Raw genomic sequence first — 15133 nt, 5'->3', positions numbered from 1 at the left:
GATCGCAGAGCACACAGTGAGATCGCAGAGGACACAGTGAGATCGCAGAGCACGCAGTGAGATCGCAGAGCACGCAGTGAGATCGCAGAGCACGCAGTGAGATCGCAGAGGACGCAGTGAGGTCGCAGAGCACGCAGTGAGATCGCAGAGCACGCAGTGAGGTCGCAGAGCACACAGTGAGGTCGCAGAGCACACAGTGAGGTCGCAGAGCACTCAGTGAGATCGCAGAGCACACAGTGAGGTCGCAGAGCACACAGTGAGATCGCAGAGGACACAGTGAGAGAGATCGCAGAGCACACAGTGAGGTCGCAGAGCACACAGTGAGATCGCAGAGGACACAGTGAGAGAGATCGCAGAGGACACAGTGAGAGAGATCGCAGAGCACACAGTGAGGTCGCAGAGCACACAGTGAGATCGCAGAGCACACAGTGAAATCGCAGAGCACACAGTGAGATCGCAGAGGACACAGTGAGAGAGATCGCAGAGCACACAGTGAGGTCGCAGAGCACACAGTGAGATCGCAGAGGACACAGTGAGAGAGATCGCAGAGCACACAGTGAGGTCGCAGAGCACACAGTGAGATCGCAGAGGACACAGTGAGAGAGATCGCAGAGGACACAGTGAGATCGCAGAGGACACAGTGAGATCACAGAGGACACAGTGAGGTCGCAGAGCACACAGTGAGATCGCAGAGCACACAGTGAGGTCTCAGCGCACACAGTGAGATCGCAGAGGACACAGTAAGGTCGCAGAGCACACAGTGAGATTCCAGAGGACACAGTGAGAGAGATCGCAGAGGACACAGTGAGAGAGATCGCAGAGCACACAGTGAGGTCGCAGAGCACACAGTGAGGTCGCAGAGCACACAGTGAGATCGCATAGGACACAGTGAGATCGCAGAGGACAGGAGTCAGTCACACTTCATACACTCAGAATGAGCATAATGAAAGTAAATCAGGAGGACAGTCCATTTACAAAGACTACAAAGAATGCTTAGGAATAAATGTAACCAAGGAGATGAAAAACCTATGAGCTGAACATGATAAATGTGATAATGTGAATAAAAGAAATGGAAGAAGGCACAAATAGCTGGAGTAATAACCCCTGTTTGTGGAACAATTCATATTGTGCAACTGGAAAAATGGCCATGCTACCCAAAGTAATGTACAGATTCAATGTAATGCCTTTCAAATCTCAGTGTATGTGTGTGCCTGCGTGCATGCGTGTATGTGTGTGTCTGTGCACAATATTTGATAGAGCAGATGAATGTGTGGATTTGTGCACTCACACTCATGCAAGTGGAATACGATGTCCATATCTTCATCTGCTAGTGTGTGTGTGTGTGTGTGTGTGTGTGTGTGTGTGTGTGTGTGTGTATGTGTGTGTGTACAGGCACAGTATTTGGTACAGCAGATGAATGTGTGGATTCGTACACTCATGCATGTAGAATACGATGTCCATATCTTCATCTGCTTGTGTGTGTGTGTGTGTGTGTGTGTGTGTGTGTGTGTGTGTGTACATGCACAGTATTTGATACAGCAGATGAGTGTGTGGATTCGTGCACTCATGCATGTAGAATACGATGTCCATATCTTCATCTGCTAGTGTGTGTGTGTGTGTGTGTGTGTGTGTGTGTGTGTGTGTGTGTGTGTATCTGTGTGTGTACATGCACAGTATTTGGTACAGCAGATGAATGTGTGGATTCGTACACTCATGCGTGTAGAATACGATGTCCATATCTTCATCTGCTATGCCCCACCTATTGCCTGCAGACAGGGTCTCTCTGAACCTGAAGCTCACCATTTTCTAACCTGGTTAGCCAGCCAGCACCCGGAGTCCACCTATCTCAGTCCCCCTGTCTTGGGTTCACAAGTATGCACAGCCATATGTGAGTGCTACTATATATTTTTGTATATATAGTCCCAGCCCCTACTATATGTTTTTATAGAAATATTTTTAAACCACAAATTCATGTGGAACTATAAAAGTAAAACCCGAAATAGCCAAGACAGTCATGAGCTAAAAGAACAAAACTGGAAACATTGCACTACCTGATATCAATCTATGCTACAAAGTGGTAGTAATTAAAACACCACAATGCTGACATAAAAACAGACTCATTGACCAGAAGAATAGAATTGAGAGACCAGAAATGTATTCATGTGTGTACAGTTAATTGAGTTCTGACAGAGGTGCCAAGAATTCATAAGGCTTTAACAAGTCTACATATCAGAGGAGGCACAGCATCTCACACGGAATACAGAAATGAAGTGCAGGCGGCTAAAGCCTTCACGTGACACACGAGACTTCAGAGAGAGTACACAGCACAGCTCCATGGCATTGCTGTAGCAAAGTGTGTTCAGATTTGACCTCCAAAGTAGAGAAAATGAGAGCAAAAACAGACAAATGAGAAGACATTTACAAAGGAATAAAGGACCGAAGAGACAGCCTACACTTGGGAGAAAATACTTCCAAACCATACATTTGATTAGTAGTTAGTAGGAAACAAACCTTATTAGCAATGGATGGAGAATGTGAGGGTATACTTGAGCACATACTTAGCTTGTTTAAGGCTCTAGAGTTGAATTCTATATCACTAACAACAAAACAAAAACAGAAACTAAAAACTAAAGGCCTGAATAGGAATTTCTCAAAATGTATATATTTCTCAAAAGATGTATAAATGGCCAACAGATATTTTTAGAAAACCTCACATCACTAATTATTTAATAAATGCAAATTTAAAAATAACGAAATACTTCCGCACAACTCTCACTAAGGCTGTTGCCAAAATGACGAAAAGTAGCTGCTAATGGGGATGTAGAGAAAAGAGATCGCCCATACACTGTTGCTGAGAGTGTAACTTATGGTGCCATAAAACACCTCACATCGGGCGTAGTGGTGCGCGCCTTTAATCCCAGCACTTGGGAGGCAGAAGTAGGTGGATCGCTGTAAATTTGAGACCAGCCTGGTCTACAAAGTGAGTCCAGGACAGCTAAGGCTACATAGAGACCCTGTCTCAAAAACCAAAATAAACAAACAAACAAAAAAAAAAAAAAAAAAAAAAAAAAAACTAGGGCTCCTCAAAAAGCTACAAATAATGTGGCACCTGACAATCCTACTTCTGAATGTTTACTCCCCAAATTAAAGTCAGTGTGTTTCCAAGATGTTTGCAGTCTCTTATTCACTAAAACACTGTTTACATAGCCAGGTCATGGACTCAGCCCAAATGTCCATCAACAGATGAATGGGGGGAAAGTGTGCTGCAGATCCACAAGGGGTTTCTATTGAGCGTTTTAAAAAGACATGTTGTCACTTACAACAACACAGATGGAACAGACAAATACTGTGCTAAGTACAATAAGCCAGATACAAAGACGTTTCCTCACGCCTGTGAGAAGAGGGTGGAGTGGTGCTTACCAGGTGGTTGGAGATGTTGGAGTAATGGGGGTAAGTGGTACAAAGCCTCAGTTAGATGAAGGGTCAGGCTTCCCACCCTTATTGGAATGCACTGCACAGTGTGGGGAATCTAGTAAGTAATTATAGCTCAGAGTCACTAAAACGAAGTTTCAAATGTTCTCCACAGAAAAATGATGCGTCCTTGATGCTGGGTATGTTAGTTTGCTTCCTGTTATATTCCTAAGTCATAGTATCACTTTGCACTCTGTGAATGTGTACAATTATAACTTGTCAATTTATAATATAAAAAATTAGATATACCAATTTTTGCTGAGAGAAATGAATCTATTAGGCAAGTTCTTGCAGTCATGGCTGCTCTGTTCTAATGGAAGGAGACAGATAATGATCAAGTGACAAAGAAGAAAAGTAGGCTCCTCTAATAGAAGGATCTAAGTTGTAAAAACAGGTTTTCTAGCAGAGGAGCAGGAAGCCATCGCAGACGCTGTGAAGGATAGGACGGAGTGCTGCAGAGTGGGGAGGAACATTCTAGGCATGTCAGGTCCCAGCCCGCTGGAAAAATCCAATCAGGGTTCACCTGAAAGAGGGGACTGGGGATTGAAAGTAGGATACAGAGACGCGAGAAATAACAAATCAAGTCAGGAAATTTCTGATCAAGATTCACTTTATTGCTGACTAGCAGGAACATATATAGAGCAAGGTCAATGGGATTTATTCTAATTTCAGTCACCCTAGCCCCCGGGCAAGAATACAATAGCCTAAATCGCTCCCTGTAGAACTTCCTAGTTCTCTGAGTAGTTCCCTGTAAGAACTTCCTTAATCCTCTGGGTGGTTCCAAGTTGGGACTTCCCCACTTCTTTCAAAGGTAAATAGTCCAAGGATAGCCTGGAACACAAGACCTTGTGAGGCAAAAGGTCAGCAACTCGAAGGTCACAGCATACAGCCTAAGCACAGGATTTCTGACATGGCAGAGTTTGGCATGGCTTCCCACATAGGCACAGACACAGGGTGCTGTGGAGACACTAAGGGAAAGGGATCAGAGGGCAGCCAGGTCCCGGGCTTCTCTGCCTGTGAGCCTGATAGATAAACTTCTGTGGTTTTCAGGTATTTTCAGATATACCAGGATTAAAAGCCCTTGGTAAAGAATTTTAAAACCAGAGATTTGGATTTTGTCCTAAGTGCAATAAGAAGACATGGAAAGTTTAAAAGAGGGCTACCTGACCTGTTTTTCCATAAACATATAAGAATATTCAAACATAGAATGTATTTAAATTTGCTTACCAAAGGAAAAACCTGAACATTGACAGTTGAAGCACATTTCACATTAATTTTTGCTCCATTCCCTATGCTACAATGTAATTCTCTTTCTTAAAAAGTCAGTCAGTTATGAACAGTATTATGCAAACTTACCTATTTGAAGATTATTATTAAATTATCTCCAAGAGTTACTACCTTTGCAAACTCTCAGATTCAAGTCCTCCTTCTCTACAGTCCTCTTGACCGTTTCCTGACCGTTTCCATTGACTGTATCCAATGACACCACATGCTTCTTAGGTTGTGTCTCCTGGGAAGAAATACCCACCCTATGTTGGCTCGTTTTATGTTGACTTGGCACAAGCTGGAGTTATCAGAGAGGAGAGAGCCTCACTTGAGAAAATGCTCTTGTAATATCCAGCTCTAAGCTAACCTGTAGGGCGTTTTCTTAATTAGTGACCAATATGGGAGGGCCCGTCCATTGTAGGTGGTACCACTGCTGGGCTGATTGTCCTGGGGACTATAAGAAAGCAGGCTGAGCAAGCCATATGGAGCGAACTAGTAAGCAGCACTCCTCTGTGGCCTCTGCATCACTCCTGCCTCCAGGTTCCTGCTCTCACAGCTTTTGATGATGGACTGTTATATGGAACTGTAAGTGAAATAAACCCTTCCCTCGCCAAGTTGTTTCTAGTCATGGTGTCCATCACAACAAAAGTAACCTTAACTAAGACACGCCCACCTACACTTCTATGACCAACCTAGAGACTCACTAGTATTTCTATTTCTTTTCCTAAGAATTGTGGTCAAACTTGATGATGATGGTGATGATGATGATTATTACTATCTTCCTCCTTTTCATCTCCCTCCTCCCCCTTCTCCCTTTTCTTCAGTTTCCTTTAAAAGTAACTTTTACTCTCCAGAAGTTGTTGTCTTGGAGGCTTACTGACTCTGGTAACCTAGGCCTAGTTCTGGAAGCTCCTGGCCTTCATACAATCTAACCTAGGCCTAGAATGCTTTCAGCTTCTGAGACTTACTGCTAAATGAGCTCACCCTTTCCAGCCTTGTCCTTGGTTCATTTGTCTAACTTGGATTCCAGTTTTTGAAGTATCTGAAAGATTCTGTGTGGGAGAGTCAGCATCATACCCTAGCTGTCACAAAACAGTTGAGTCCAATTAGCCTACCTGCCCCTGGTTGTTTACCTAATAGAAGCCTCAGCACCCCAGCTGTGTCTAGGGACTGTACACACTTGCACATCCCAAATGTTCCAGTAAGGAGGCCAGTTGACATCTGCAGATGTTCTCTGAATGAAACCCACTCAGCCATGTCTCGAGGGCAGCCTCTTCTCCTGGCAACCCATCACCTGTTTCAAGAGGCACACCTATTTCCCTTTTCCCTCTGGGAAAGGGTACAAATAGTTAAACAGATGGCTCTGTTTGTTGCCCATTGGGCTGTGAATTAATTGGTAGATTATGGGTCTGGTTGGATTGATTAACCCCATTCCTCTTCCAGAATAATTTTTGGGGATTCTGGGGTCCTTTTTTTGAGGCTGTTTTGACATATTCTGGAATTTTATAACCCACTTAATCTTTTTCATTACAAAATAAAAACTAATAAAGATAGTTGACATTTGAAAGATAAAATTCATTTAGAATAACTATTTCCTACAGGATGTCAGTATTTCAGGTTAGGGTATTTAAAATTGCTTTTTGGCTTTATCTTTATTCCAATATGAATTAATATACTGCTTATTGAGAGCAGTGTATGTTAACATTTTGATTAATTATGGTTACCATTCCGTAATATAATGATATCAGATAGTAACATAATATTGATCTTTTTAAGCATAGCAGTGTTTTTAAGAGGCCTAAGTAAATACTCTGGGCACCATTAACCCAATGAACATCTTAGATAATGTTTTGCCTTTGTTTTGTTTTGTTTTTTTCTCCATGAAATACCAAAATAGAAAATTGTAGCCACACCCTTCCAAACTGTATAATAGTATCTCACAGGTACAGCTGTAGTCACTTTCCTGAAACCTTGCACACACTACCTTTGCCTTAGGATTTATGAATTGGAAAAGTGACTTTAGCACTGGCTTCCAACTCCACAAAGCATTTGACCTGCAATGTGGCTTAAGGGAAACTAAGCCCTCTGCCAAGATTTCTTCTGGGTGTGACAGTGAAGTGTATGTTATATATAATTTGCCCACATTACAAAATATTATTCTTTAGGGTTTTTTTTTTAAAGAAACCATTTAAAAGTGGCAGCCCTTAAATGGCTTCTAGGATATAAAAAACCAAACTGGTGAGCAGGTGGGAGCCACAGGCCATACACTGCCAACCTCATATAAAATGAAATGCCAACTGAGTGCTAGGCGATCCATATAAAAGCAAAGGCTTTTGCTTTGTGTCTTTTCCAAGGAGATAAATTATTATATGCTGTCACAGTCAACAAGCTCCTCACAGAGAAAGCAAGGTTTTGAGGAGGCTTTCCACACAATAGACCACCTAGAAGGAAGCGGAGTGCAGGGCAAGGCTTATCAACAGTTGTTCTGTGCTTCATTTGTTTTCCGAGTGAGGACTTTTCTTCAGTTGAGTTTTTAGAGGGAGACACCTGTATTTGTTATTCGCAAGTTCTGTGTGAACTTAGAGAGGCATAGAATAACTCCGTGGTTTGGCAGAATACAAGCTGACTTAGTAACTGTTCTGGGTTGTTCAGCCCAGGGGAAGGGAACCAGTTAAAATGGCCTCAGATTAATATGCTATCTAAACTAGTGCAAAAAGGCTTATTTTTAGTTCATGTTCAGTTTTTAATTACCTTCCAAATATCAGGTGTCATGCTCAGTACTAAGATCAAAACTCACAAGCACTGTCCTCAGAGCGTTTAGCCAATTTGTGATCCTACTTTGCTTTTTAAAAAAGAGAGAAGGGAAAAAGGTAGTAGTGAGAAGAGAGGCATACAGTTTGGATCACCTGAGAAATTTTCAGATTACACCCTCCAGGCTACTCCCTGACCCACGTTCTGATTTGTTTAGTGTTAGGTATGGCCTGAGCATGTAGTTGAGGTAGGTTTGTTTGTTTGTTTGTTTGTTTTTAAGAGCTCCCCTAAGTGAGTCTAGTGTGCAGTCAAGGCCGGAAGTCTCTAGCATAGGGAGAGAAGATACAAGAAGAAACACACGTCAATAGCAAGAGAGAACCCAAAGTAAGCTCTGATGAGCAAAAACATCCCAAAGAAGATGTGACTGCTTAGAGAAAGGGGAAACAATACATTCCACTGAATCAACAGCAAAAAGAAAGGAAAGGAGCATGAGTGCTCCTAGGAAGGGTGAAAGGGAAAGTTTGATTTAGACATGTGGGAGGACATAGCCAGAGGCAGAGACAGGGACATGTGGGAGAGTCCAGAATGGACATGACCAGCCTGAGCTGGGCCATGTGGGAGAGAAGGGAAGGGAAGAGCCAGGAGACCCTGCTCAGCAGCCAGGAGGCCCAAAGGTACAAAGAAAGCTGGTAACCAAAATGGTTGGATGGTACAGGGAAGAACAGCCCAGCCCCTGGGCTAGAGAGGTTGAGGCTGGGGGCAGGGTGTGCTAGCCAGGAGGGCTGGAACAGATAGGCACTGAGAGATGCAGGAAGAACCTAGCAACCAGTATCTGCTTTGATATGTTAATAGGTATCTCAGCCATTTGTCCCAGGTTTGAACCCTAACACCCACTTTAGAGCCATCCTGCATCGGGAATGGCCCAGAGGCGTGATCAGGGGTAAAAGAGGTGTCACTAAAGAGGTAGATGCGCACACACTGTGGTCTGGTCCTGTTCTTACAGCGTTCTGAGGAAGGGGCTAGCTTGTATTTTAGTTTACAGAGATGAGTCCTCTGGCGTGATAACCACAACTGATGGTCTTGTAACTCCAGGCAAGAAGCCCAGTTACCAAGTCACTGCCAAGTCCACATGAAAAATGATTGGGGCTTAAATGTCAATTAATGGCAGTGAATCTGGACAGGAAATGACTATTCATAAGATATTAAAGAGGTAGAATGGACAGGATGTGGGCACTGTTGGTGATTAAGAAGACTATATTCCTGACTGAATTTTAGGATGCCTAGAAAAGAGGATAATAGATGTCTAATGGGAAAGAGAGAAATGAAAATGACTGAATTCCTTCTGATATTGGATATTGGATTTGGGGATATTGGTAAAACTGTGCTTTAAGAGTTCTCTAGTTAACCTTTCAACTATAGGAATAAGAGTGAGAAGTGATGCTTCCCTGGAGATATAAATAGAGGAGTCATCAGTCTGGACAGAAAACAAAATAGCCCAAGTGAGAAATGTGTAGGCCTGTGGAACTCAACATGTAAGGTGTGGGCACAGGAAAGGAGCTATCATATTGGCTCCCAAATGGGTTCTGGAGACAAGAATAAACCCATGAGGAAATTATGTGAAAAGAAAAAACAGATGTACAAAAGAGAGGGGAAATTAAAACATTACAAGCTTCAGAACAGTCCAAGAGCCTTAAGATTAAGATGTGCCTACAGAGTGGGTCAGCATCACTGGCATGCTGGTTGGAGAACCATTGTTGCAGTTGGCTTAAGACTAAATTTTAACTACCTGTCAAAAAGACAGTGGGTCAGTTTAGGAAGCCCTTTTCCTGCTCCTCATATATATAATATGCAGGAAAGTCTTTAGCTTTAAAAGTATTTCTAATTGGTAGTCAAACTCAAAAGGAAGATAATTCTCCATGTTCCCTGAATGAGAAAGAATTAAAAGCCACGGGAACAAGTAAAGGCTGACACTGAGAGGACCATAGAGGCATCAGAACACAGGTAGAGGCATAAAAGAAAGAGATGACACTTCAACACCTGCAACAACAAAGGTGGAGGCTCCATCTATACAGAAGTTATACAAGGAATGGTTCCATTCATGAGTGCAGCCAGGGAACTTAGATTCTCAGGGTGATCGTTTTGTGGGATGTTTTTAAAGAAGAGAGAAGAGCTTTGGAAGAGAGGAATTCAGTGGCAGGGAATAAAATCATTTAATCATTATTTAGAAAACTAACAGAAACCAGGCAAATGTATTGTGAGGAGAAATATGTGAAAGAGCAAGGATAATGTGGGATTCTCAGAGACTAAGTAGAAGGATAATTGGAAACAAATAAATATGAAATGTATTTGAATATACCTGTTGAAGACGGAGTCTTTTTAAAAGTGTAATATGTGCCCTCTGTTCTCTGTCAGATAGAAAGGATGTGGAGGCAGACAAGGATGACCTACAAGACAAATGTTTTAAGTTAAATGAGGAGAGGACACTGATCAGAGACACGTATTTCAGATTGCCAAAGAACACTAAGGGCTTGCCTACAATGGGATGCTATGAACCTGAAGTGGTATCATGCTATAAGAATTTCAAGTATAAGATTATAAATGCAAAGAGCTAAAGGGAGAAACAAAGATAAGGGGCACCTGTAGGAGTAACACGAGAGAATGAGGAAAGAACACTCTGGTGTCATACGTTCATATCTCTGACCACTTTCTATCAGACAACATTTGCTTGAAGTGAGCTAGAAAACTTCCAGCAGTCACCCATAGTTTTCCTATTCCAGCTTATTTAAAAAGAACCAGGGCAGTGTTGTTGCGATATGAAACCATGCTACCTTTGGTCAGACTTCAATGAGTCAAGCTTTGTAGGCATCATCTTGTCTTGTCTATTGGGTCAAGGCACTTTTCATATATACATATGCACCATTTATATTTACTTGAAAATGTCTGATGTATCTCACTGTGAATCCTCACACCAAAAGATATTCTTACCCATGGAATGAGACGCCTCCAGAGCCTGGAGACTTGGTCATCATCAGAAGAATGTCCAGTTCATTAACATTCCATAAGTAAATGTCACTTCTGTCTGAAAATACTGCTGATGAGAATTTTTAGACCCTTAAAATCAGCAATGGTGGCAGAAATGTTGAGTAGAAAGAGGTATTTTAATTAAGTTGAAATTGAACACTTAAGGTGACTTTTCAGGTACATTCTAGTAAGGGCAGTTGTTAATAGTGAACCCATGGGGCCCTATTAAAGGGCTAGATGCTTGTCATCTAGGTCACTAGCTGAAGCCCAGTGGAGTTAGCTATAATCAAAGGTTCTCCATGACTGACATTTGGGGCACAGGCTTTCTTTGTGATGCCGGGCTTGCTGTTAATAGAGGGGTGTCCATCAACAAAACCTACCTTCAAGTAGAACTAATTGGTAGCATAAACTAAAAAGTCAGAGAACAGTCAGTTGTAACACTAAAGTCACCTTTCAGGCTGCTTTGTCATTTAAATAGCATTTAAAAAATATTTTTGTCCTACTTTCTATATTTTGAGCATCTCTTGAAAAGTCCTACTCGGACTTCTCCATGCCCTGCATCTATCATAAGTTATTGACAATTCTAAGATGCACAATTAGTATTAACAGCTGCTGATTATTCAACAAGTTGGAAGCTGAGAATGAAATGTGGGAGTGGCATTCCCCAGCAAGGTAACCCATGAATGGATATCGATGCTCCCACACAGGGAGCACTAGGAGAGATAGGTATAACATCTTCTTATGCGGCAAAGGATGAAACCATCCACTGTAAATGATGCTAACATGTCCATTTCTTCATGGCCATTTGCAGGGGCATTGTCCAGTCAGAAGAGAAACTTGTCATCAGCGCCTCTTGGGCAAAAGATGATGATATCAGCAGACTCTTGAAATCACTGCCAAATTGGACTAACATGGCTCAGCCCAAACAACTGAGGCCTAAGAGGGAGGAGGAGGAAGACTTCATAAGGTAACCGCCTACTTTCTAAGCTGTGCCAGACAGAGGGAGGGAAACCCCATATGGTCAGCAGAGCCTTTCTCGAGTGAAATGGTGATTCAAGCAGCAATTGCTTGAACTTGAAAAATCTGTTGTCATCCTCCACCACTTCCTCCTTTCCCATGCAAAGATGCTTTGGGACCCAAAGTCACCAAGAAAGACTTGGGAATCCAATCAGAAGCATTGCCAAGTTGGGCTAAGAGGTCTCTGATTATACAGGTACGGTACAATCATTTGTTCAGCAAAGCTTTACCGTAGAGTAATTTTAATTCAGAACATGGCTGCTCTGGCAAGAGATCACATCCATAGACCTTCTAGGTCTGTGTGATCCTCCTGGAATACAAACATGCCTTTAATCCAGGAGACAGAGGCCAGCCTGGTATAGAGCAAGTGTCAGGTAAAGAAGAGCTCAGGTCCAGGCATGGTGGTACACACCTATAATCCCAAACAATGAAGGTAAAGTTAGTTTGTAGAAGGAAGCGCCAATGTTAGAAAGTAATGTCTAATTGAGTGGCAGGAAAAGAAAGCGACAAATCAGAGAAGATGTGACAGAATAGGTTATACCCAATGAGACAGAGGAAAGGGAAGCCACTTAAGGGGCAATGCAGAGAGAGAGGAGGCAGTTTTACAGGGAGAGGTTGAAGAGAGAACAAGGTAGACACAGGTGAAGACAGAACAACCCAGAGAATGAGAAGGATCCAGAAGGTTAGAAAAGATTGCTGGAGATAAGTTTGAGGCCAAGCAGAGCAATTCAGGGGCCAAGAGAGAAGCCAGATTGAATAAGTCAGCTGGGAGAGGAGTTTGAGCCTGAACAGCTGAGCTGAACCCAGAGCTCAGTAAGATCAAGCAGTAAGTCTCAGAGGCTGAAAACATTGTACAAGTGCTAGAAGCTTCCAAAACTAGGACTAGGTTAGCAGACAGAGGCAGTAAGACTCCAAGACAATAACTGAAGCAGGCAAGTAAAAGTTCCTTTTATACTTTACTGACCCAGTACTTTGACAAACTGATAGTAAGATAAAGTATGTCTATGCCACAGCATTCCAAGCATGTTCTAGAACTTCCATGTTCATTCACACAGACTGTATTATCTCTACTGTTTTCCGCTTGTTTTGACAAAAGTAAGGTCTCTCTTTTAACTTTGTCACTCAACATTTATATTTTTACAGTTTGTTTACTTAAGCCATGGAATCTGATAACGCTGCATTTTTTTTAACTACATCTAGCTTGCAACTCTGTTTTCACTTAAATAACTGTACAAGTATGTATATAGGTAAATGAAGGCAACAGTATTTTATCACATTAGGATTAGGTTCATGTTATCTTTTGTTTATCCAAGTGAATAAATAGGTGGTACAGTAAAATAAAAGCACTTTTAGAAGGTAAGGAGCAAGAGTTGGGTTAGTGAGACATAACTGAAACCCAGCACTCAGGAGATAGAGGCAAAAAGGTCAAGAATTCATTTGCCATGCAGTGCATCACGAATCCCAAGCTTCTCTGATCTTATGAGACCCAGAGTCAAAAAGGAAAAACAAGGAAGACGCAGAGACCAAAAATAAGACTCAATGATTTTTAAACATTGATGTCCATTTTCTTCACGTTCAATTTACAATCAAACAATAGGCTCATCTCTGCCTGCCAGAGTGTAGACTGAAACTGAAGATAATGTGGTGGCTTGAGTGAGAATGTCCTCCATACACTCAGATGTCTGAATACTTGGTCCCCAGTTGGTGGCATCGTTTGGGGAGGTTTAGGAGGTACAGGCTGGGAGCAGGGTTTAAGAGCTGCCTCACGTTTGTGGTTGAAGATGTGCTCTCTCCCCACCTGCTGCTACCCTCCCCTGCCATTGTTAATTCTCCCGATACAACCATGGCCAAAACAAATGATTCCTTCCATGGTTTGCTGTTGGTCATGATATTTTATCACAGCAACAGAAAATAACTCCTACAGATGGTAAGTCTTTATTGTTCATAAAATTAACTGTATTTATACCATACAGGACTCATTTTTACTTAAAGTAGATAGATAGATAGATAGATAGATAGATAGATAGATAGATAGATAGATAGATAGATAGATAATCATTGAAAAGTAGTAGGACACTAAGTGTTGGGATGAGATGTCTATACATCTCTAGTGGGCATTTTGAGGGTTCAAATCATCAGTTTTACTTTTCTAAAGTATTCTTAAGGAGTTAGGGATATGGCTCAGCCATTAAGAACACAAACTGATCTTGCGGAATACCCAAGTTTTTGTTCCCAGCACCCACAACTCCAGTTCCAGAGAGTCTGACACCTTCTTCTGACTTCTTCAGGCACCTACACTCACATTTACCCACACATAGAATACACCCATACACATAACTCAAAATCAGATGTCTTAAAAAGAATAAAAAAAAGAAAGTAGGCCTAGAAGTTTCCATCCTCGCAATGGTCTATCAGAGTTCCTTTTGGCCTGTGTGTGTCATCAGGGCTGGATATCTTCCGTCTGTTGCTAGCAGCCATGCTCCTGTGTTTGCTGAGGTAACTTGAATCATTTAGTATGCATTTCTCTCAGATGATTCTGAGCAATTTCTCGTGTGTTTTTACAAATGTATTGACCTTAATGGTGTGTTTTTTAAACATGTTTCTTAATTTTAATTATGTTTTCTGTGAGGGTTTTCCTGGTGATTTGTAGGAGTACAGCAGGTTGTTACTCCTTTGTTGCAGATAAACTACTTCTCCCACGTGACAGGTTGCCTTTTTGCTCACTCAGTTCAGTCTCTGAGCAAACTACCTATAATAGTATGTACAGTTATTGTATGGATAGGGGATTTTGTGTGAGAATGCTTGCCTACACAAAAGTCACAGAGAAATGTTCCTTGAAAACTTCGATGTAGTGGCTCCTCAGTAGCTGGGAAAAAAATCTTAATTTTTAATTTTATTCTCCTGTAACCTAAACTTCCTCAACTGAGATTATGTTATGACTTAAGTTAGTAGTATAAAATATCCTCTTATCTCCCCCCACAAGAGATAATGAATGATCGAAGGATTGATTAGAGCTTAAGGAGATATGATCAACTGACCCTAATACAGAAATCAAGCCCCAAGGTGCCATTCTTTCACAGAATTACTGTCAAATCATCACTTTTCCGCATTCTCCAGTGGTCTGAGTCAGCACATTCCTGCTCCTTCCTATTACACATCCTCATTTAACCATATTAACCTCAGTGGTTGAATTGCAAGCCATCTCTGGATGATAATTTCCTTTGGCTGATATTTTAGGTTGCTTCAAATGATCACATGTCTTTTCCTTGTTCCTCAACTTCTTTTTATATAAGAACGTCATTGTAATATATGCTTGCAAATGATTGTTAATCAGCTGTATTAGTTATCTTCCATAGCGCAGTGTAAAAGAAAAGCTGTTCTATTCTAGACAGTAGAATGCTGGACCAAGGAAGCAGCCTCTCTCTCTGGCCAGCCTTGGCTTTAGAGGGGCTTAAGGATCCAGCTCGCTTTACTCTTGCTGTGATCATTCAGTCCGACTTCTTCATATTAAACTCAGGAATGGCTAATCATATGACTATTCTCTCATTTTTTTGTTCCAATGCAATATATATGATATGCCCATATAACTAGATCAAAGTATCAAATT

The 15133-nt window shown here is 41.7% G+C and overlaps 1 protein-coding gene across 1 annotated transcript in view; it reads left to right on the top strand.

The window, feature by feature from the left end:
- Positions 1 to 15133, top strand: part of EXOC4 (exocyst complex component 4) — a 739217-nt gene that overhangs the window by 577529 nt on the left and 146555 nt on the right. The window contains exon 13 of the mRNA XM_084787371.1: positions 11321 to 11476. Coding sequence (XP_084643497.1) covers positions 11321 to 11476 — 156 coding nt within the window. The remainder of the gene's footprint in view (positions 1 to 11320; positions 11477 to 15133) is intronic.

The sequence above is a fragment of the Acomys minous genome, assembly GCF_964271855.1.
Source record: "Acomys minous genome assembly, chromosome: 6".
NCBI lineage: Eukaryota > Metazoa > Chordata > Mammalia > Rodentia > Muridae > Acomys > Acomys minous.
The sequence above is the reverse complement of the archived record's forward strand: the minus strand, read 5'-3'. Positions and strand labels throughout refer to the sequence as shown.